At 41.3% G+C, this 25228-nt stretch overlaps 1 protein-coding gene across 1 annotated transcript in view; it reads left to right on the top strand.

The window, feature by feature from the left end:
• The window catches only part of agbl1 (AGBL carboxypeptidase 1), a 134598-nt gene that overhangs the window by 10274 nt on the left and 99096 nt on the right, over positions 1–25228 (top strand). Inside the window, exons 3-9 of the mRNA XM_058087448.2 lie at positions 461–607; positions 915–1046; positions 15834–15927; positions 17106–17143; positions 18949–19157; positions 23436–23601; positions 24636–24709. Coding sequence (XP_057943431.2) covers positions 461–607; positions 915–1046; positions 15834–15927; positions 17106–17143; positions 18949–19157; positions 23436–23601; positions 24636–24709 — 860 coding nt within the window. The remainder of the gene's footprint in view (positions 1–460; positions 608–914; positions 1047–15833; positions 15928–17105; positions 17144–18948; positions 19158–23435; positions 23602–24635; positions 24710–25228) is intronic.

Here is a 25228-nt window from a genome sequence, read left to right as displayed (position 1 = left end):
GTGAATACTTTCCGGATGCACTGTATGTGGTCCAGTGTGGAAAAAGTGATTCTACCAACATAACGTCGAAGTTTCAAAGCCATTTATAAAGCTCTCGTAGTTCATTTTTAGAGTTTAATAGTTATTTATTTATTACATCCTTATTGTTTTGTGCCATACTGACCCCTTAAGCAAGTGTGCAGCTACGGATGTTCATCTTATTACATTTGTAGCTTGCGGCTTGCGCCACTGACACTCGGGAATAGCTGTTAGCAGCTGTTGGCATCTCTTTGCTGCGTCAAATGATCGTCACACCCTAGACTGGTTGACAATCATTTACAGGGTATGTCTTATATCTGAGACAGCCAAAATAGTAAATGCATTCCTGACTTTAACAGTAGTGTAGCTGCTTTTCATTTTTTATAATCATTTCCTGCAACGGAAGTAGCAGAGTCCAATTAACCACAATCTCTTGTTTCAGGTACTGATAATCGTATTGACTACATGATCAGAAAAGGTGGGAGCGAGGCTTTGCTGAATGCACTGGTCAACAATGGCTGTGGACTCAGTCCCAACTACAGGATTCTGTTGCCAATCCTATACCTACTGGCCAAAGTTGGACACAAAGGTAACAACACACTGTATGGGTGATAAAGCTGAACATTTCACAAAGACATCTCAGAGTGCAAAACATTATGGAGACCTAAGTGTTTTCCACTCGTAAAATCAATACGTTTTCTGTAGTGTGCACCAAGCTATGGAACTCTCTCCCCCATCATGTAAACTTCTTTTAGGACTCACTTGCAAATATGCAAACCTCATTATCTGAAACTTGTGCTAAAGTGGATTGGATTGAGATTAGAAATATTTGACCAATGGTAGACAGGTTTTCAAGCACACCTAAGCTACTGCATGATGCAATGTGTGTTTTCCAGACTGCCGCATAGGTAAAAAGGCTGAGGAGGCTGGAGCTGTCCTGCTGATTCTAAATCTGCTCAAAAACAACATTCAACATGCCAAGAGAGCTGCAGCATGCCTCTTAGTCATCCAAGTTTTTGCAACATCAGGTAAAAATTCAACATACTCAGTTAACATACAAGAACGCAGACACAATTGTGCTTAAAGGAAATGATGAGGGCTATACCACAAACATCCAAATAAAAAAACTGATCGTGAATCACTAATCATCTGTCTAATCCACTTTAATGAGAGATGAGCTATGTGCTACAGTCGATGAACTTTGTAAGACCATGGTACTTACGGCCTGCAGGTGTGCCTAGCGGTTCCATTTTTCCAAGAATAAGAGAAAGGAAGTGGAAATGTGGATCTTGTTATAATCATCAAACTTGAGTTAATTACCTCTACAATCCCTGGCTGCCCAGTACTGGGTTGCAGGGGTATGCTGGAGTCTATCCCAACTGACTACGGGCGAGTGGCAGGGTACATCCTGGACTGTTTTAATTTGTGGTTTAAAAGATTTCTCTGGTGATGACATCATCCAGTCACAAAACTCCAAAGCAAGCAAGACGGCGTATTTAAACTCACAATGGTTCTACCTGATCTTAAAGCAGGGGTCCCCAAACCTTTTCCTGTGAGGGCCACATAACTTTTCCCTGCTCTGATGGGGGGCCGGGGTCAGTTTGTAGCAGAAAATGTAACGATTGCATGGGTGTCTAAACATAAACATTTATTGTGTTCCGGGATCTTCACGGAAAAAATAAGTCTGAAATAAATAACACCATTAATAAAATAAATAATACTATTTGTGAAATAAATAACAACCAAATACTCTCTCTGGGGACTTCAAAGAAAAAACAAAGTCAGGAAATATTTAACAACACAATTATGAAATAAATAATAACCAAATACTCTCTCTGGAGACTTCAAAGAAAAAACTAAGTCAGGAAATATTTAACAACACAATTATGAAATAAATAATAACCAAATACTCTCTCTGGGGACTTCAAAGAAAAAACAAAGTCAGGAAATATATAACAACACAATTATGAAATAAATAATAACCAAATAACCCTCTCTGGGGTCTTCACAGAAAAAAAGGCCATGGAACATAAATTTTCTGTTGTGCCATGCACAATCTTAACAGGTAAAAGTTCAGCTTCGTTGTCAGAGCAGAATCTCTTATTTAAATGAGTCATATGTACAGTCTCTCAAAGTTCTTGTGTGCCTTTTATAATCCTTTTGTGTAGGTTCCAGTAGGACAGAATCCCACTTCAACACTTTGCAGCACAGCGCTTGCTGGTGAATTAGGCAGTGGACTTGTAGCGGGGCAGTGAGACCCCGTTCTTCCATCTCCCGGTTCATGCGTCCTATTAGACCCCGAGACGCGCCCACCATACTAGGAGCCCCGTCAGTTGTGATGCTGACAAGCTTTGACCAGTCCAAGTCCAACTCTTCCATGGTTTGGCATACTTACCGAAAATATCCTCCCTCGTTGTAGTCCCTTTGAGACTTTGGAGGGCTGCCAACTCCTCGCACATCTCAAAGTTTGCGCTAACTCCACGAATAAAAATGAGTAGCTGCGCCGTGTCCTGCACGTCCATGCTCTCATCCAGTGCTAATGAAAAAAAGTCAAACTCTTTTGTCTTTTGCTGCAGCTGGGCAACATACATACCCAAGTTCTTCAATGCGTCTGGTGATTGTACTCGCCGACAGACTCACGGCATTAAAAACATCTTTCCTCTCTGGACACACCTCCTCCGCGACAGCATTCAAACATTTCTTTACAAACTCTCCCTCAGTGAAAGGTTTACCGCTGCTCGCTATCAATTGAGCAACCCGAAAGCTGGCTCGAACGGATGACTGATTCAGCTGAGTCCAAAGAGTCCACTTTTTAGCTTTGAGAGTTTGTCTGCTCTCATTTGGCCTTGCAAGCTATCATACCTGTCTTTGTGACGGGATTCATAGTGTCGGCGCAGATTGTTTCTTTAAATACGACCACCGTCTCTTGACAGATGAGACAAACCGCTTTTTCTTTGCATTGAACAAAAAAATAATCGTTTGTCCACTGCAGGTTAAATACCCTGCATTCTGAATCAATTTTTCTCTTACCGAATCTTTTCGCCATTGTTCCGCTCTATTTGACGGGGTGAGTCAAGGATTTTTTTTCTGGGAGGGGGGAGGGGTATTTATCTGGTGTTGCTCAGGGGGCCGGACCAAAGGTGGAGGCGGGCCGCATCCGGCCCGCGGGCCATAGTTTGGGGACCCCTGTCTTAAAGGGACAGTGGTGATTTTTCGACATGAAGTTGTATGACACCGCCATAAGCAGTGAAGTCTGTCCTGAGCTGAGTTCTGGTCAGATTTCGGTACTGAGGAAAGTAGCTAGTCGCTAGTTCCAGCTAGTTGCTGGGGACAGTAACATATGTAACATTTAAGAAGTGATCCTGAAACTAGTTATGACACAGAATCTTCAGGTTACATTTCTGATGGACCAAATTTTCCAGTTTTTCCAGTTTGAAGTACCTTCTTGAAGTTCCTCATTCCGAGCATATTGGGGACTGGATGAAATTGACCTATGAAATAAAATATAATACCTAAAAAATCTTAATCATTGCTATCTCAAAAAGCAAACCAACACAAACCAGCACTAAAAAAATTAGATTATTTTGTTTTCATTTGGAGCATGTTGGGGGCTGGATGAACTTCGGTTTTTAAAATGAACTGTAATAACTCAACAAACGAAAGCAGCACAAACGTTCATTTTAATTGCAAATAAACAACACAAGCACAGCACTAACAAATTATTTGACCAGAATTTACCTGGGGGCCACTGGAGCTAGGGTCTGGGTGAGGTTGGGCCTCATCAGGTTTCCCCCCCCCCCAAAAAAATGCATTTATTAAAAACTGAAAAAAAATAAAATGAACAAACGTTGATAAAGTACGTGTTTCCCAACCCAAAGATACCTGAGACAATTCTACATTTTTCTACACTTCTACATTCACTTCATACATCTCATCTCACTCGAAACAAGTATGTTACCCATTCAGACGTTTAGAAATATTCCCACATTTAGTGTAATTTCATCATTTCTGTGAAAATTTTACTTGGTCTTTTAAAAGCTGTATACAGTGCATCCGGAAAGTATTCACAGCGCTTCACTTTTTCTACATTTTGTCATGTTACAGCCTCATTCCAAACTGAATTAAATTAATCTTTTACCTCAAAATTCTACACAAAATACTCCATTATGACAATGTGAAAAAGTTTTTTCTTTTGACTTTTTTTGAATTTATTAAAAATAGAAAACTAAAAAATCACATTTACATAAGTATTCACAGCCTTTGCCATGAAGCTCAAAATTGAGCTCAGGTGCATCTTTTTTCCACTGATCATCCTTGAGACCTTTCTACAGCTTAATTGGAGTCCACCTGCAGTAAATTCAGTTGATTGGACATGATTTGGAAATATAATAACTGTCTATATAAGGTCCCACAGTTGACTGTGCATGTCAGAGCACAAACACCAAGCATGAAGTCAAAAGAACTGTCTGTAGACCTGCGAGACAGGATTGTCTTGAGGCACAAATCTGGGGAAGGATACAGAAACATTTCTGCTGCTATGAAGGTCCCAATGAGCACAGTGGCCTCCATTATTCGTAAATGGAAGACGTTTGGAACCACCAGGACTCTTCCTAGAGCTGGCCGGCCTTCTAAACTGAGCGATCGGGGAAGAAGGGCCTTAGTCAGGGAGGTGACCAAGGCCCCGATGGTCACTCTGTCAGAGCTCCAGCGTTCCTCTGTGGAGAGAGGAGAGCCTTCCAGAAGGACAACCATCTCTGCAGCAATCCACCACTCAGGCCTGTATGGTAGAGTGGCCAGACGAAAGCCACTCCTTAGTAAAAGGAACATGGCAGCCCGTCTGGAATTTGCCAAAAAGCACCTGAATGACTCTCAGACCATGAGAAACAAAATTCTCTGGTCTAATGAGACAAAGATTGAACTCTTTGGTGTGAATGCCAGGCGCCATGTTTGGAGGAAACCAGGCACTGCTCATCACCAGGCCAATACCATCCCTACAGTGAAGCATGGTGGTGGCAGCATCATGCTGTGGGGATGTTTTTCAGCAGCAGGAACTGGCAGACTAGTCAGGATAGAAGGAAAATGAATGCAGCAATATTTTCATCCAGGATATCTCTATATACGTATTGCTGCATTCATTTTTCCTTCTATCCTGACTAGTCGAATAATGGAGGCCACTGTGCTCATTGGGACCTTCAAAGCAGCAGAATTTTTTCTGTATCCTTCCCCAGAATTGTGCCTCAAGACAATCCTGTCTCGCAGGTCTACAGACAGTTCTTTTGACTTCATGCTTGGTGTTTGTGCTCTGACATGCACAGTCAACTGTGGGACCTTATATAGACAGTTATTATATTTCCAAATCATGTCCAATCAACTGAATTTACTGCAGGTGGACTCCAATTAAGCTGTAGAAAGATCTCAAGGATGATCAGTGGAAAAAAGATGCACCTGAGCTCAATTTTGAGCTTCATGGCAAAGGCTGTGAATACTTATGTAAATGTGATTTCTTAGTTTTCTATTTTTAATAAATTCAAAAAAAGTCAAAAAAAAAAACTTTTTCACATTGTCATAATGGAGTATTTTGAGGTAAGAGATTAATTTAATTCAGTTTGGAATGAGGCTGTAACATGACAAAATGTAGAAAAAGTGAAGCGCTGTGAATACTTTCCGGATGCACTGTAGCTCAGCTTGTACAATGCTCGGTTTGTAATCTTATTTTCTTTTGTAAAAAAATTGCATTACATCAGATGGAAGTCACTAATTCAGATCAATGGTTGAACAGTAAAAACTTTGATTTTGGCTTGCACAGGCATACCACTACCTTAACACTGACAGAACGTTTTCCACAGTGTATCTAGCCTTTTGCGCAAAGTCTTCTGGAGTAGGCTCCTTCATCCCTGGTACTAACAGACAGTACAGAAAGTGGACAGCATAATGAAGTGTGTGCTAATCACACGTCAACCAGAAGAGGATAATGGGACGCAAACTGCACAGAACACAAACTATAGTCATGGTGTCAGATAAATAGAAAAGAACACATAAGTACTTATTACTTCCTTATCTACAAAGAATGACAAAAAACTCAACACACCACATTAGACACATATCAGTTCTGTAAAGCATCACACTTATTTGGCTCACCCTACTGCTAGCCTGCTTGTTGCAAAAGTAGTAAAAGTTGTATTGCGCAGTTGGAATAATGCTTGGATCCACACCCACAGATGGCTGGTTCAATTCACGATTTGAGCTCTAACTGCCAATTTCCTTGTACTTTCATTCTACGTTCTACCTTTTAGCGTATTTCAACAGCATCGGTCCATCGTTGGCTTTCGAACAGCTCCTCTCTTTCATTCTAAATTTCAATTTTTGCACCTTTTTAAAGTGTTTCAGTTTCGCATCAACTTTTCACCAATGACATCATCTACTTAGAATTATTCTCCTATAGAATTATTCTGCCAGTTTTTTGGTACCGTTGTACTCCTTCCTATTTCATCTGATTCAGACGATTCAAGCATGCTTCCTGTCTTTTGCTCAGTGGCACTGTGTCTAGACCAATACAACATTGCTGGTCTTCTTCTTCACTCGCATATTGGCTTTAAACAAGCATTATTGCCCCTTGTTGCATGCACCATGAATTACAGTTCGGATTTTTCAAAAGAGTGGGCTTGACTAGTTTTTCGTAGACTTCTTCCATGTTAAAGGCGAAACCTCCATCAATTGGTGGTAGTGTTACCAACTTGGTGATTTTGTCGCTAAATCTGGTGACGTTCCAATTCCTCTTGATGTCATTTGCAGTATTCCCAGTGAGTATTACAGTATTCCTTCATTTTTCAACCAATTCACACCATTCAAGCATCAAATCATACAAGTTTCTCAACAGATTCCAACTGTTCAACACTTTTCTGCTCTTGCTGCACCCTCACATTGTTGCCTTTATAACACAGCTTGGCGCCCCAGTGATACGCGCACTGACACATGGGGCAGCACTGTCTGAGCTCGACCATGTCATGTTGACGGGCCAGTTTGTGTGTTTTTTACCCCCTACATCCCCAAGTTCTCTGATTGGCGGCATTGTTCATTTTTAGATTCTGTTCATCATTAAAAGTCAACATATTGATGTGTACTGTTTTAATTTATTCTGTACCGCAAGAGGTTTAATTTATTTTATTTTAAGAACTTTGAGCACTTTTAAGAATACTATTTAAAATGGTCATTATGGGATTACTTTATTAGTTTTTTTCTGTCCAGCCATTTGGCAGATAGTATTACAGATCTAAATGCCCTTACATGCTAAACAGATTTGCTCTGCCAGGGAAACGTGACCACACCTTGCCTATATATTGAGTACTATTTGGCTTTATTTGATGTTTCATTGTTGTGCAAATTTGGAGCAGCCAGACCGGGACAGAGGGAGATAGAAAGGAAGAAAAAACAAAACAGAGGGGGGAGTGTGGGGACTAGAGGGGGACAATACAAAGACCGAGAAGAACAACAGCGACAACAAAAACAAACAAGACTACATCAGCAAACCAAGGCCAACTCCCAAAGACCCAGCCCCTCAAGCCCCCCTGGGTAGAACAGCGAGGGGCTGCAGAGAGGTAATCCTGACCAGAAATAGGGTGCTGGCAGGCCGGACAAGAGCCAAACCCTGAGACCGGCAAGAGACCACACCCCACAAGGGCAGAAGGGCACAGAGGACCACACACCATCTAGCCTAGAGGCGCCCCCACCAGCCAGAAAGGAGTCCGCCCAGGGCCAGAGGCGCCGTCTGCACACAGGGGTCGCCTTTGAACCTCCACTACTGGCTTGCTTCTCTTGATAAAACATCCTGACTCGGATCCATTTGGTCAGATTTATCTTGGGAGTTCATCCTGTCTTCATCTCCATTTGTCTGCTTTTTCGTGGGAAAGTGTCCTCTGAGTCTTCTCACGCAGTTGTATCACTGTGACGCCTTCTCTTTCAATTAGCACTCTCTTATGAATGGCTGAACTAAGGGAGACTTGCATTCTTTACCATTTGGGCTCTCTATGACTAAATTCAAATAAAACAGTGGGAGGATATGCCTGTATGACGTATATAACATACAGATGTAGTCTTGCAGGATAATACACATATGCTTTAAGGGTGTGGAAAATCATCGATGTGCATGATGCGAGTGCATCGGCTCATTCACTGGATACGGTTGCCTTTGACGGGTGAAATCTAGATTCATTGTGATGCATTTGTGGGTATCGGTAAAATCCAATTCAAGCGCCGTTTTATTAATGTTCAACTTCACCCCACATACTGTTCCCTAGGTGCAATGAATGCACCATCATTATTTGGCCTTTTGTATTGAATACGGACGGAAGCCGTGAGACTACGTACGACTACATACGTACAACTACGAGTAAAACAGCATGGACGTTCGCACGCAAGCAGCAGCGAGGAAGTTTCTATATTTAACCCCCCCCCGCAACGTTTAAATGGTATGTTTTGAAACACTACGGATTCTCAAAGAATGGCGGAAAGCTCGACAAAACGTCTGTCATTTGAAAGAATGCAGCGTTAAGAAGCCGTACTACGGCAGCACGACAAATCCCCCCAAAAGGGGACACCACAACACGGACTAGTCTACCGCCGCCTCCCCCGTCTAGTTCCTCGTCGGACACTGGGGAAAAACCAAGCAAATCTGGTCAGAACAAGTGGATCTTCCGCTGCTTCCCAAATTGTCCAGGAGCTATTTGTCCATCCCCAACAAGTGCCCCCCCCCGAACAAGTGTTCAGCACAGCAGGTGACATTAGAACAGCAGAGTTGGCTTCCTCCTGAATTTGGAAACAATTTTAAAAGGGTGTAAGTTGTTTTCCACTTTCTGCTCCTCACTACTGTATTAGCTTAGCTGCTAGTGCATTCATATTAGCAGTATGTTTAGCAGACAGGAATATAAACAAACATTGATTGCACTGTTGAAAGTGTCACTTTTATTTTACTACTGTTGTTGCTGTACTGTATTTTTTACAGCAGTAATTATTGTCTAATTGTTTTACTCCACCACTGAACTACTACTATTGTAAATTGCATAGCCGATGTGAAAGTGTGAGGAAAGTTGTTTTTGAAAAGTTGTTGCTGTTTTAAGATGGCAAAAAGAATGATCAAGAAGTGGTGCATAGTAAAAAAAGACAAACAGCACTTTAGTGGTATTTACTGCCAAATGCCTTGGGTAAGTGGCATTAGTAACTCCAGACATCAGTGAGCTTGTAATTTTCATGAATGCCGGTAAGAGGCTCTGTATGTACACTCGATAACAACCGCTTACTTACACAAAATAAACACAATTGGAGCACTAATATAAAGGGATGAGCCAGAGTATCCGTTAATCCGATAATGCGTAACGATAATAGATCCAAGTATGAATTACATTACGTTACATTTCGTCATCGTCCGTATTCATGTTTTGAAGGTGTGTTTCAAGAAAAATTCACTCATTAGGTAGGCTTGATGTCACACAAAGGCGGCATCAGGCATTTTGCATGTATGGCTAAAATATAACTAAAATATGGCAAAAATATTACACCCCTCTCAAGACACAATACAGTATGCAACTTGCAATCTTAAACTTGTTTCATAAAATACATGTTTTTAAAAAGACAGCGGGCATGGTCGTGCATCATTCACTGATGGTGTTTTTTTGTTTGTCCTTGTTTCCAGTAATTTTAAAACTGCTTGTATTAATGAACATGGTGCTTTTGAGAAAAATACAGTCAGCAAGGCTGACACCTTATTGTTGGTTATTGTCATGTTTGCATGAATCACCAACTTCACACAGCTCATATATATGAAATAATTGTAATAAATAACTAGAAAATTCCCACGGAATGCCGTGCGTACATTACATGAGGAATTATGCAAAAAGGCTAACATACTAACTGTTAGCACACTAGCAGCTAGTGAGATGGCACTCCATAGCGTCAAGGCAGTCCTACAATATCCCTGCACCATGCCATGTCTTTATTAGCCTTCAGGCATGAGGAATACAGCTAAAATGTTAACATGCTAACAGTTAGCATGCTAGCACCAAAAGTTCAGAAAAAGCATTCCTACATCATGCCATGTACATATAGGCCTTTAAACAGGAGTAAAAAAGCAAAAATTCCTAAATGTTAACAGTTAGCATGATGTCACCTAGCAAGACAACACGAAGTGGCGAAAGTGCCAAGGCAGTTCCATACTGTCCATACATCATGCCATGTGTGTATGTGCATTTAGATTTAAGTATATTGGCTGAAATGTGAACAATTACCATGTTAGCACCTAGCCAGATAGCCTCAAGTACTGAAAGTGACAAGGCAGTCTATAGTGTCTACACATGATGCCATGTGTGAATTTGCCTTGAGACATTTTGCTTTGGCTCTCAACAAAAGGCGGTCACATCTTTCCCCTCTCCTTCCTTATCTTCCCTGCTTTGCTTGCTTCTTATGTCTCATTTAGTCCCGTCTTATACTTTCCCAAGAGCCTCTCTCTGCACTGTTCTCCAAAAACCTAAATCATGGAATTGATCAACTGGTCCCTCCACTCAATTGACACAATCTCTATGAGAAGCTCAGGTCCGGGGAAACCTGTCTGCCCTGGCGGTACGTTCAGCGCCGGGTATGTGATGGACAGTTGGGGGAAGTGGAAGGTCTGGCAATTCGGAAACCATGATAACAGGTCTGTTGCTGATTGGATTGGGCACTTTCCTGGTGTATTGCAGAATTCGTATGATGAAGGCAACAGATCGAGTTGGCCCACATCTGCCCGTCGTGAATGATCTGACGGGCAAAGCCGTTCACACTGACTGTGACTGCCATTCACAACAAGGTTGCCGTCTTGGAGAAGATTTTGGCTTTGCATAGGCAGATTGGGGGACCAGAATGGACACTAGGGAATGTGGCTGGATTTTGATGTCCCCACCACTTCTCCCAAGAGATTGCTGCAGTGGGATGCTCTGACGCTCCATTATTTCTTCACGGACACCTGTTGTTTTTCTTCTCTGGGCCCACCATGGACGTCTCCATGGCAACTGCTGTCTATCGCAATCACACCCTGCGAACTGAGCTCCAAGATTGGGCACCTGACAGTTCAAAAACACTTTATTTATCCTCGAGGGGAAATGTAAAGGACACAGAGAGCAGCATATGGAATAAAATTAATAAAATGTAGCACGTCAGACCTCACAGCTAGGAGACCAGGGTTCAATTCCCACCCTCGGCCATCTCTGTGTGGACTTTGCATGTTCTCCCCGTGCATGCGTGGGTTTTCTCCGGGTACTCCGGTTTCCTCCCACATTCCAAAAACATGCTAGGTTAATTGGTGACTCCAAATTGTCCATAGGTATGAAAGTGAGTGTGAATGGTTGTTTGTCTATATGTGCTCTGTGATTGGCTGGCGACCAGTCCAGGGTGTACCCCGCCTCTCGCCCGAAGACAGCTGGGATAGGCTCCAGCACCCCCGCGACCCTCGTGAGGAAAAAAGCGGTAGAAAATGAATGAATGAAAATGTAGCGCGTGGGAGGGGTCCTGTAAGATCCTATGTGCAGTCCGGGTTATTTGCTGATCGCAGTGTAGAGAAAGAGCTCTCACAGGATGGCCAATGATTTTGGCGCAAAATCTTGAAATACTGAATAAGCGAGTCTTGTCCTGTAGATGCAGTGAATAAAACCGTGAAATGAATGAAAAGATCAAAATATTCTCAATAAAAGCATAGTAGAGGGTCAGCAAATTTTTTGTTTACTCCAAAGGAACTCAGCTTCCTCAACATGTACTGCCTCTGATGGCACTTCTTGAGGATCTCCTCTGTGTTGGATGAAAACCTCAGAAGGCCATCAAATATAGTGCCCAGATATCTATACTCCTCAACCACCTCCACCGGTCCCCCCCCAATGGTGGTAGTGATGGCCTCTGCAAGTTGTCTCTGCTTGCTGCTGTATGTGTCAATCACCTCTTTGGTCTTGGTTGGGTTGAGTTGCAGGCAAACGTCGTCACACCAGGTGACTAAGTCCCGAAGAACGGTGCTATGGTGTAGATTTGGTGCAGAAAGCAGAGAAACTAGAACTGTGTCATCAGCAAACTTTACAAGGTGGCAATGAGGCTGGCTAGACCTACAGTCGTCAGTATAGAGGATGAAGAGGAGTGGTGATAAAACACAGCCCTGGGGGGAGCCGGTGAAGGTATGAAGGGTGTCGGACTATAAACCATTAACAAGCACCCTTTGTGAACGGTCAGTTAAAAAATCCATAATCCACGGGGTGAGCTGATGATCCAGTTTGAAGCGGGTAACTAACTTTTGAGCAAGGAGGTGTGGCTGCACGGTATTGAATGCTGATGAGTCCGAACAGAAGCCGAGCAATGGGGTCTCCAGATGTACATGGATGGCCTCCAATATGAACAATTTGGCATCGTCCACTCCCCTGCTGGCCCTGTATGCAAACTGCAGTGGGTCCATAAGACTGGCAACAGACTTTGTGATGGAGTTTTTAATGACTCTCTCCATAGCTTTCATCACCAGGGACGTCAAGGCTACAGGCCTCAGGTCATTCAGCACCTTAACGGAACCCTTCTTGGGAATGGGGATGATTGTTGAGTGTTTCCACTTCTGGGTCACAGTGCTGCAGTTCATGGAAGTCTGGAACACCTCTCCCAGCTGCGCAGCACAGTGCTTGATGGTCTGTGCGCTGATGTTGTCAGGTCCACTGGCAGTGTTGAGCTTTGTCTTCTTCAGTGCTCTCACAACCTCTTCCTTGCTGAAGGTAACAGTAGGAATCCCAGGGTGGAGTCTCGATCAAGCCTTACAGGAGAGCCAAACCCATTTATGCGCAGGGCGTCATTGCTTTCTCCTTTATTTAGCCATGTCTCTGTAAAGGCTAAAATCGATGCTGTCCGATATTCATACATATGGTTGATGTTAGCTTGTAGTTCAGTCTTGTGGAGTGACCGAACGTTAGCCAGAATAACTGAAAGGTTCGGTGTTTTACATTCCGCTGCTTTAGTCTGGCTCTAACACCTCACTTTTTCTTCCCCCTCCTGGTTGCCTTCTTTTTTGGTGTGTGGCATACTGGCCAGTCGTGTGTTTACGGAGTATCTCCTCTGTGAGAACGACTCGATCGGCTTGAAACCGCAGCTGCAGAAGAGAATCCCTGGAATATGTAGTCCGTGGGGTGTCTGAAAGACTATGTCCATTTGTTTTGCAGAAAAAAATAGTCCATAAAGTGCAGCAGAAACACAGCAATCCACAGGATCCTAGTGTAATCCATTGACCGGTGTATTCGGGGCAAGTGCTAGCTAGCACTAGCCTCACTAGTTTCCACGGTATGGTGATCACGCAAGCATATGACAACTTCTAGCGTTCGTTAAAAAAAAAAAGAACCGAACATAAAAGCAACAAAACGTATGTTGTCCTGACACTGCTAAAAAGGGAAGTTAAAAAACACATTAAGGGACATGTACAAGAGGACAGCTGCTCGTCTGTGCCAGCGGTCACCACATGAGCAGTGCCCAGCCAACAGCGGAAACGTCGCAGTCCACGCACTCATGCATCCAAAGACACACATGCATTGCACTCACACCCCCCTTCCTCATCCAATGCCTTCACATAGTGAGGAAATGGAAAACCACAGACACAGTCCTAGTTAAGGCAGAGTGGCAGGCCAAGAAAAATCTCAGATAAGCAAAGGCCAAGAAGGGTGAGAACAATCAATCAAATTGAACCCACAGACCACCTCCAAAGACCTACGACATGATTGTTCGGCAGATGGTGTCACTGTGCATCGTTAAACTATTCAGCTATTCTGGAAGAGTCACGATTTAAAGCGGGCTGGCTGTCCATGCTTAGAAACCATCAAACCTGACTGATCGAGATGGATGTTTTGATGGAAAAGAATGGTCAAAAATACCTACAAGAACCTCATTGGAAGCAATAGGAAGCATTTTGTCAAAAACTACAAACTGGTCTGGAATCCAAGATGCGTAGGTAGGAATATAACAAAAGTGTTTAACAAAAAGAGTCCACATAGGGTAAAAGTACAAATAAACAGAGGTTGTGAGGCAAAAACACCACTAGCCCGAACAGGGGAACAAAAAACACTGCAGCAAAAGGCATACAGACTGAAGGAAATCTCCCTTTAAGATTCCTATGTGGGTGTCGAATTGAGGATATGGGAAGACTAAATAACCAAACCAGTATATGAAAACCAGAGTATTTATTCCTGATACAAACAATATCTAATACAGACATCCGGGCTTAATTGCATTGTGTTTCAGCTATACGCTGCATCACGTATTTAAAACATCTTCATAAACTATGTGCTTGATTTTAACTTTATTGTTAGCTAGCCAAAATATGAGCAAATACCTTCAAGACAAAAAAACACAAGTACAGGAACGAAAACACAGCTGACAAAAGGTCAGCGAGCAAATAGGAAGTAACAGAAAACACAGTGGCAAAACCCGACGGGCAGGTACTCACAACCATATACTTAAAAGGCAGAAAGCAGAGGACCAATGAGAGCATGCACGTGGCGGGAGACAAAGACTGTGGAAGCTTGAGGGACACTCTGGCGATGAGTGCAGCTGTGACCAGGGCTTAAGTAGTAGATGGATAATTGAACTCAGGTGTGTGCAGGAGTGGCCCACCTGCTGTTGATCAGGATGCGCTGCAAAGAAAGAGCAGCAGACGGCAGCAGGGCGACAACACACAGATCATGACATTTATTTCTGCAAAAGCAGAACTGACTATATGTTGATGTAATTGTCTGTTGGGGTGTGCAAATGAATGCACACATTCTGCAAATCCTAGAAACTTCTCAGCTATCACTGTGTTCATCTGCTGTATGATATATATAAAGGGGAACTGCACTTTATTCGGAATTTTGCCCATCATTCACAATCCTTTTCACAATGGAGAAAATAAGTTCATGAGCTAGCAATCAATGGGGTCGCAGGGGTATGCTGGAGCCTACCCCAGCTGACTTCAGGCGAGAGGTGGGGTACACCCTGGAATGGTCACCAGCCAATTGCAGGGCACATATAGACAATCATTCACACTCACATTCATCGCTACGGGCAATTTGGAGTCACCAATTAACCTAACATGCATGTTTTTGAAATGTGGGAGGAAAACGGTGTAGCCGGAGAAAACCCACATGGGGAGAACAAACTCCACACAGAGATACCCGACGGCGGTTCAAACCCCGTTCGTGAACGCCCTCGACAGTGTGTGGACAATAATGGATCCCATTTGACTGATTTAATTTTTAAAACATGATGAAAGAGATTGGCATTATATCTATGTGACAAAGTGAATGAGTTAGAACTCATCACTTGTCCCTTGTTTATTGTATTCATGATTTGTTGATTTATGTCATTGATAATAGTGCTGTATTAATTCAAGCTGAATTGGGATTCATTAGGAACAGGTGTACAGCGATCATCTTACCTGTGGATACTTACCAAGGGAGTCACCTGGGAGCTGCCATGAGTCTCTGTGTTTTATAGGTAGAGTAGAGTAGAGTAGAGTGTGGTGGTGTTTTCTTCTTGCTCTTTTTGGGAAGTAAAATTATTCTTTTTTTCCAATTCATTTTTTTTTATTTGGGGTTTTTTCCCCAAGTTATCTTCCATGTTAAATAAATGTGCCTAGCCTAGGTGAACTGCAAGTCTGCCTCCTGACTTTTTGCAGCTTTCGGACACCACATTACGACAAGCTACAATAACACTTTTTTCTTTACTTTATTTGCCTTTTATTTAACCTACAAATGTCAGATCATTTTGCCTGACCCTGTATATGCATTTATCTTTCTTTGTTACAGTTTCCACGGCAAATCTTATTGGGTCAAACCAAGGCCAGGATGTCATTTACAAACTTATGCCTCGTTATACCACCAAGAATCTGCAAACCATCAAGTATGTATTGCCAAGCCATTCAACGCATTCACACTAACTGATTTAACTGATGTCTGATATTGGCTTTTTGCAGATAACCAATATTGTCCAACTCTGAATTTCCGAATCTCATATCAACCGATACTGATATGTGTAACATCACAGATATTTTTCTTGAATAAAATTATTGTAAAGTAACAATACTCTTACATGAGTACAGTTGTTTTATTTGCTATTCCACCCACCCGGTATTAACCGATATCAGATTTTTAGGTTGGTGTTGGTATCGGTATCGCCATTTGCAGAGATTGCAGCTAAATGCAGTTGACACTGTGTTGCTCAAATGTTCCCTGTGAAGGCTATTAAGGCGAGCAACACAACTCTGTGTCCTAAAGAACTTGCTAAAACATCACACAACAATGTACTACAGATAGTAACAGACAACACTCTACCAACAAATAATGGAATTTATTCACAATTTAAAACAGTACAGCTTAGCACAGCACATTAAGAGATCCCGTATCAAGCGCTGGGCGTAGTATGTCAACGTTGCCGCAGATGTGCTGTCCTGTTTTCATTAAGCGTGTTTCTACTAAGAAATTTAAGGGGGAGTTTAATCCCGCACAGCATGCAAAGCCCCAGGAATAAAACTGGGATGCAAATTATGATGCATTACCTGTGGCACTGCATGTCTTATAAGATTACTGATACCCATTGACCAGAATACTACATATAACTTGTCTTGCAATATTTTTGGTCTAATAAGTGACAACCACAGGGTGAGTGCAGAGGGGAAAATATGCAGTTTTAAAAATCCACTGCTACGTGTGGACAAGGCCTGAGACCGAGACTTAGACATACTTTATTGATCCACAAGGAAAATTGCTTGGTTAACTGCAGAAGAAAAGAAAGACACACTATTAAATAAAATGCAATGCATTTTGAATTACTAAAAAAAAAAAAAATAAAATAAAGGATATAAAAGAATATTTGCATATTTACAAATAGTCTGTAATAGTATGTGCTCTGGCTCAATAAAAGTTGGGAAAAACTGCCCTGCTAAGTGTTTGGAGTCCCCAAAAGCCCCTTTGTGCCTCCAGTCACTGCACTGTGAAGTACTGTACCACCATCACCTAAAACTGTATGCCTGATGTGTGAGACAGTGTTTGAGGTTGCTTAAATCTTCTTGTGTTTTGCAGGGCGTCCGTTAATGCATTCGCTGCTCTGCTTTGCTCAAGTAAGTTTATTTTCCAGATAATGGTTTGCATTCAAATTCATTTACACATGGTCATCATTAAACAACAATCAGTAATCATCAGTTTACCATATACTGTAATTTCATAACCTATTCCCCAAAAGTAAATACAGTATGTGTGATGTTATTGGGTTATCAGTTTATTTATTGGGCTCCCCATTAGCTATAGCAGAAGCTGCTGCTCTCCTTCCTGGGGTACACGCAAAATTATGACAAATACAATTATAATCATGACAGATTTTATGACATATATTGTGACAGATAGTACTGACGTAATAATACAATTATAAAGAACAAATAAAAATCATGGGCTGCACGGGGGACGAGTGGTTAGCACGCGGACCTCACACCTAGGAGACCTGAGTTCAATCCCACCTTCTGTGTGGAGTTTGCATGTTCTCCCCGTGCATGCGAGGGTTTTCTCCGGATACTCCGGTTTCCTCCCACATTCCAAAAACATGCTAGGTTAATTGGCCACTCCAAATTGTCCATAGGTATGAATGTGAGTGTGAATGGTTGTTTGTCTATATGTGCCCTGTGATTGGCTGGCCACCAGTCCAGGATGTTCCCCGCCTCTCGCCCGAAGACAGCTGGGATAGGCTCCAGCACCCCCACGACCTGCGTGAGGATAAGCGGTAGAAAATGAATGAAATAAAAATCTTGCAGTTCATTAAGCAACAACTGACAATTCCAAAATTGTACATCCTAACAAATACACAATCAATGAGCAATTAATAAAGAAGATAAAAGTAGGATCGCCTCAAATGTTACTAAAATTGAATTAATCTCATACGTTATGTCTGTACTTAAAGGGGACCTATTGTGCTTTTCCCACTTTTCCGACCTATAAATGTTGTAGGAAAGTGGGGTTTGTTCGTAGTTAGGAAGCCCTTTGGGCGTGTGACCAATCACAGCAAAGTGGGTGTGCCCGAAGGCGGGCTGTGGGTGGAATAAATTAAAACAGACCGTTTTGGCGGGAAGCACAAATCCAAGGAATTACACCTGGAATTCTGCGATATCGAAAAGGTTTTCTGTGCTCTGCTGTGTGTAGCTGATCTATGGGAGTCCACAATTCAATACAAAGGGTCGACACATTTGCATAATAGGTCCCCTTTAATATGTTATACAATACTTATCTACAAGAGAGGAGAAATATGATCTCGGGTACAGTGTAATTGTTGGTCATATCCATAATATATAGTAAAAAAAATCACCATTATGTCACTATAGGGTTACATTACCTTACACTTCTGTATGTGTAAAAAATGGCATATCCGGAATACAGGAAATGTTACAGTAACACACTGTAAAAGTAACAGTTGGGGGTGGGAGTGGGGGGTAGGATTTAATCAGCTTTGCTTCTTCCTACTCCTTTTGGACATGTGGAACTGTGAATTGATTTATGTGATGTATTCCATTGTAACCTGATGCATGTTCAAATAAAATTAAAACATTACAATTTCTTGTTAAATTTTATTTTTAGAGGGGAACACTTCGGATACTTTGGGCCTGCAGGCTACACATAATTATCCAATATTATCCATAGACACTGTTACACCTGCTAGGATAGCAATTGATTGGACACCAGGCTTCAGGACGTCTGTTCAAATCAAGCTGGACTGATATTCGAAGAAGCACTTTTGGTGTTTATACCAACAGTTAGTGTCCTCGGGACAATAGATGACACACACAAACCGCCAATGTGAAAATAAAAATCCTTCTGGTGTTTAGTTGGAAAATTGACATCCTCTGCATTTGTCTTGTTTCTCTGGTTTTGTCATCAACAGATGCAAACATCTGCTCAGCAGTAGCCAAAGGTTACATGGTCAGACTCTTGCAGCTGTATGAGGACTGGCACAGCAAGGATACTGAACACTCCGCCATTGAGATCCGCCATGCATTGTTGCGTTGCCTTCATAAAATGACACACAGTGCTCTTGGCAGACGTACTTTTGTGTCACAAGGAGGCCTCAGACTTCTTTATCATACAACACAGGTAGAGTGCTTCTTGTTTTATTCATTCTGTTTGATTTTCTAGAATCCAGAGCCAAACAACTTAATCAGCAAGACCATTTTAACTTGTGTTTAATTTGTGTTTAAAGCAGTGCTTCTAAATGATTTTCTGTCATGCACCACCTAACGGACACAATTCTTCCGGGTCCCCCTAATTTGAAATACTAGAAAAACTGACCATATTTATTAATTTATTTTTACTGTACAGATCCCTTTCCATTCCCCCCACGGGGACCCGCCCCACTATTTGAGAAGCACTGGTTTAAGGAAAGACCAGATCAAGTGTAACACCAAGAACACTTTACCAGTGTTTCTTTGTTTGTTTGCAGCCACTGATTATTTGCAAACAGCTGAAAAACAAATTCAACATTAAGTGTTGACTACAAACAATATAAGCAATAATCAATACATGCATCATATTAAAAGATTTCATACAAGGGACTAAAACCCATTTACAATATAGCTTCTTTCAAAACATGCAATATATCAAAGGGCTATTTACATGACATTTTCAAAATAATTTGCATGAATACATGAACTTGTGAATGTGAATTGTAAAACTCCTGGAAATTCTGCATGCAAGGAGGAAATGAAGTGGTAGGCTGTGTAAAGCTGCATATACGGTATATATGGTATGAAAATGTTTGGGCACCTCTGATAATTTTCAAGATTTTCCTGTATAAATCCCTGGTTGTTGGCATTAAAGGCATGAACTTTGAGTTGGAAGGTTACGAGATAACCTGCATCAATAGGAATGAGGCGAGGGAAGATGGAGTTGCCCTGTATGTGGACAAACACAAGGGGGTGGCGAGAGCCAGTCTGGAACCCAAGCACAGAGACACACTTAAAAAAACAAAAAATGTTTATTCAACAAAGAAAAAGAAGAAAAGATCTCTCAATAGGACGTAAAAAGTATGGGAGTATTTCACACTTAAATGTAACAACTCAGTGGTCTGTGATCTGTGCAAAATGGATATAGTGTACCATTAAAGCACTATCGCAATGCACCAGCACCCGGGAGCTGCTTGTGTGGAGGAGAAGACATTGTACGTTTTCATTTTTTTTTCTTTCCTTGTTTGCAATGATTAACCTTGAATTCATCCAAACCACACCACGTAACTTGTGCTCCAGCCTTGCACACACAGACCATGTGCCCACTCAAACACACACACACACACACACACCTGAGCAAACGCTCACACAGAGTGAGCGGTGGTGGAAAGCAAGAGGGAAAGAAAAAGTGCTCTTACGGGAACACACACATACACAGGTGCTGTTATTTTGTATTTAGTTCATGTTTATATTTTGTTTCAGATTGTGATTATTATTTATAGATTAGATTATTTATAGTTTAGAGAGTTTTATTTATTGAAAGAAAAGTTTAATTTATTATTTTAGTCATTTTGTATATTTTTTTATATTTTGTATAGGATTCCATTGTGCACTTTATTGTTGTATTGTTCATTTTTTAACTTAAAAATACAGTGAAGAAAATAAGTATTTGAACACCCTGCTATTTTGCTATTTCTCCCACTTAGAAATCATGGAGGGGTCTGAAATTTTCATCGTAGGTGCATGTCCACTGTGAGAGAGATAAACTAAAAAGAAAAATCCAAAAATCACAATGCATGATTTTTTAACAAAGTGATACAGCTGCTAATAAGTATTTGAACACCTGAGAAAATGAATGTTAATATTTGGTACAGTAGCCTTTGTTTGCTATTACAGAGGTCAAACATTTCCTGTAGTTTTTCACCAGGTTTGCACACACTGCAGGAGGGATCTTGGCCCACTCCTCCACACAGATCTTCTCTAGATCAGTCAGGTTTCTGGGCTGTCGCTGAGAAACACGGAGTTTGAGCTCCCTCCAAAGATTTTCGATTGGGTTCAGGTCTGGAGACTGGCTGGGCCATGCTAGAACCTTGATATGCTTCTTACGGAGCCACTCCTTGGTTTTCCTGGCTGTGTGCTTCGGGTCGTTGTCGTGTTGGAAGACCCAGCCACGACCCATCTTCAATGCTCTGACAGAGGGAAGGAGGTTGTTCCCCAAAATCTCACAATACACGGCCCCAGTCATCCTCTCTTTAATGCAGTGCACTCGTCCTGTCCCATGTGCAGAAAAACACCCCCAAAGCATGATGCTACCACCCCCATGCTTCACAGTAGGGATGGTGTTCTTCGGATTGTACTCTTCATTCTTCTTCCTCCAAACACGCTTATTGGAATTATGACCAAAAAGTTCTATTTTGGTCTCATCTGACCATAAAACTTTCTCCCATGACTCCTCTGTATCATCCAAATGGTCATATGCAAACTTAAGACGGGCCTTGACATGTGCTGGTTTAAGCAGGGGAACCTTTCGTGCCATGCATGATTTCACATCATGACGTCTTAGTGTATTACCTACAGTAACCTTGGAAACGGTGGTCCCAGCTCTTTTCAGGTCATTGACCAAGTCCTGTCGTGTAGTTCTGGGCTGATTCCTCACCTTTCTTAGAATCATTGAGACCCCACGAGGTGATATCTTGCATGGGGCTCCACTCCGATTGAGATTGACCGTCATGTTTAGCTTCTTCCATTTTCTAATGATAGCTCCAACAGTGGACCTTTTTTCACCAAGCTGCTTGGTAATTGCTCCGTAGCCCTTTCCAGCCTTGTGGAGGTGTACAATTTTGTCTCTGGTGTCTTTGGACAGCTCTTTGGTCTTCGCCATGTTACAAGTTAAAGTCTTACTGATTGTATGGGGTGGACAGGTGTCTTTATGCAGCTAACGACCTCAAACAGGTGCATCTGATTCAGGATGATACATGGAGTGCAGGTGGACTTCTAATGGGCAGACTAACAGGTCTTTCAGGGTCAGAATTCTAGATGATACACAGGTGTTCAAATACTTATTTGCAGCTGTATCACACAAATAAATTGTTAAAAAATCATGCATTGTGATTTCTGGATTTTTCTTTTTAGTTTATCTCTCTCACAGTGGACATGCACCTACGATGAAAATTTCAGACCCCTCCATGATTTCTAAGTGGGAGAAATAGCAAAATAGCAGGGTGTTCAAATACTTATTTTCTTCACTGTATATTAGAAAGAAGAAATTTGTGTTTTATGCATAAAGATAAATTAGCATTAATTGCTATATACGTAGGTCAAATTATGGGGAGGTAATCGAATCGAAATCAAATAAAATTGGATTTAAAAACGAATTGTTAGATTAATCCATGCATCAAATTTTTTTTTCTAGATTTTCTAGATTAGCCGATTACAAAAATAATCGTTTAACCAAGCCCTAGTGGTTAGTGGTGTGCCGAAAGATTTTTCCAAAGTAAAACAAAAAACATGCCGTGGCTCAAAAAAGGTAGAAAAACACTGATCTAAATAATTCAAACAACTGGTCCTTCATTATTTAGTCAAATGTTTTATTTTTTCTTGTGAATTTATTATTTCTCTTCAAACAAGCAAAAATATGTTCTTCATAGTTAGGTATAGGTATAGGTTACAGGTTGTATAGGTATATCCCAATGACAGCATTGTAAGCTAGCTCAAATTAACTTGTTTTCTTGTGTTATAAGGCACAGAAAAAGAAAAGAAATATGCGTTTATGTTTCACATAGGGATTTTGAATGAAAATTCCAAAATTCCAGAACAGTTCTTTTTTTAACTGAAATTGCTGATCCCAACAACTACTGATTCATAAAGGAAAATCTTGGTGCCCAAACCTTTTCATACCACTGTATCTTTATTTTACTTTAAAATGTGGTATAATAGTCTTATATACCTGTAATGGTGGACATGTCAATTTAGAGTTGCATGTATTTTATCTCACAGAGATGCAACTTTAAAGCACTGTAATATGCTCTCTAAAACGTGGATGTTCTCCTTTTCAGCATGGCACTATATTGTAGTGTATTGTAGTTGTTTTATGAAGTCACCACTTTGCATGGCGTCAACAAAATAAAAACATTTTCCCAGCATTTCGTCTCCTCCTAAATGGAATGAGTGAGAGACTGTGGCAGAGAGAGCAAGAGTGCTGAAAGGGCAGGAGCCGGGCAGCACAGAGAGACGCACTTTGAAGGATGAATGAATCGCAGCACAGTTAAAAAAAAAAAAAAAGTTATATATCGTATAACGTGCCAGCATGCCAGCCACGGTGATGTGATTTGTTTATTGAAAATGATGACTAGATTACAATAGCAAACTGGTGAACGATCACATCTTTGTGACTTTTTACTTTGGGCTGTCATATTTGTGGCTTTTGCAGACATGTTTGCTGAACAAATGTGTGGAGTCACTGGTGGAGCCCTCTGTTCAGCTGATGAGAAAGTGCCTGCCAAAGACCCCTCTACCACTGACATCAGATCATTCAGCATATAGCTTCCCCCTGCCCGGAAGACAATATACCGTTTGCGGTGAAGCTGCGGTATCAGGTAAAGCCTTGACCATCCAAGCTAAAATTGGGAATATACTATCTCAGTTTATGAAGTAACAGTTACCAAACAAAGTATTGTACAGTGCAGTTGAAGGTAAGTATTACACTATTACACTGATAGGTTTCTAGTGTGCTTATAATGTACATATGTATGATCTCCTGTGTCCCAGCAACAGCTGTTTTTTTGCATTGTGTATTATTTTAGTGATGTTTGGCAGTGCAGTACTGTATATGTAGATTCTAGGGCTGTCGGACTATTAAGAGATTTGATTGTGATTAATCGCAGATGTTTTTATCTATCATTTTTGTTGGCTTGTTTGTTTTTCCTGATTACGGAGTTGCCACAGCGGATCTTGTGATCCGCATACTGATTTGGGCTTGAGCACTTTAGATTCCAGATGCCCTTCCTGACGAATACCAATGATGCTTAGTAGGAAATGTACAAATGAAAATCCCTAAAACACAGGGCAATAGTCATAAAACATTTCATCAAAATTGCATACTCAATATAATTTCATTTATCTTCTAAAACAGAACACGTAGAATAAATATAAATCAATAATTATGTTGCAGTAAATATTATTTTTATTACAATACTTTAACAGTTAAACTATTGAATATGAAATCCCACAGTTTTGACACCACCGTATATGACAATAAAAAATATATCTGCACTGCTCCAGTCTCTGGCAGGCCATGTGATCCGTGATAAGTCAAATACACCGACAGTAGATACAAATAACTTTGGTTCTGCTACAAGAGCCATCTGCCAGGGCTTTGAAGCTAACTTTACCAATCTAAATATTCTTTTCTTTCTCCATTTCCCATCAATATTTGTTCCAGCTTGTGGCTACAGAGTTATCGTGCTTCAACTAAACTACGGTGGGGGCCGGGGGTCAAACAGGAGGTGCGCACATTCCGTTAACGCAGCACCGTTTCTTTTCTCTTTGACGCGTTAACTTTGACAGCCCTAGTAGATACACTAGGTAGATACAGTATTCCAATTTCTTCTTTTTAATTTTGTGTTTTAAGATGGCAGCAATGCAGAGATTGTGGAGGAGGAGGAAGAGGAGGAAGGTTGCCAAGAGGCTGCCAGCATAGACTATGTACGTTCATCAGACTGTATCTGGTATGAATGTTGCAAAACAAGAAAGCACAATTCATTTTATGCTGTATTATTAGTTCAGTGACAAATATGGCTTTTCTTGTATCCACCAATGTTTGGATTCTCAGCAATGTAAATTGTGGGGGTTGAGTTATTTTAACCGTCAGTACTGCAGCTTATACATTTTTATTGTCACGCTTTAAAAATGACAATAGGTCAACAATGCTCTGCACAAACAGAATTTGACTGTAGCAGCTCAAGTAAATACTACTTCTCAAGAGCATTTTATAGGGATGAGCCGAATACCCGTTCTAAACAACTATCCGTTACGGACAATGCATTTTTGATGGATTCAATCTTTATGCTCTTTGATACGCCCAAGACCGACTTCAAAAGCGACAGCCACAATAGAGGAGCCCAGCCGTGCAATCGGGAAGTTGAAAACGGCTCCCCATATGTCACAATGCCTCCACTTTATTAGGTTTTCTTCAGATCGCCTCTATTTTGGTCAATATCTAAA

Source organism: Doryrhamphus excisus, linkage group LG6 (genome assembly GCF_037039965.1).
Source record: "Doryrhamphus excisus strain RoL-2023G ecotype Guam linkage group LG6, RoL_Dexc_Guam_v1.1, whole genome shotgun sequence".
NCBI classification, from domain to species: domain Eukaryota; kingdom Metazoa; phylum Chordata; class Actinopteri; order Syngnathiformes; family Syngnathidae; genus Doryrhamphus; species Doryrhamphus excisus.
Note: the sequence above shows the minus strand (reverse complement) of the source record. Positions and strands in the feature narration are given on the sequence as shown.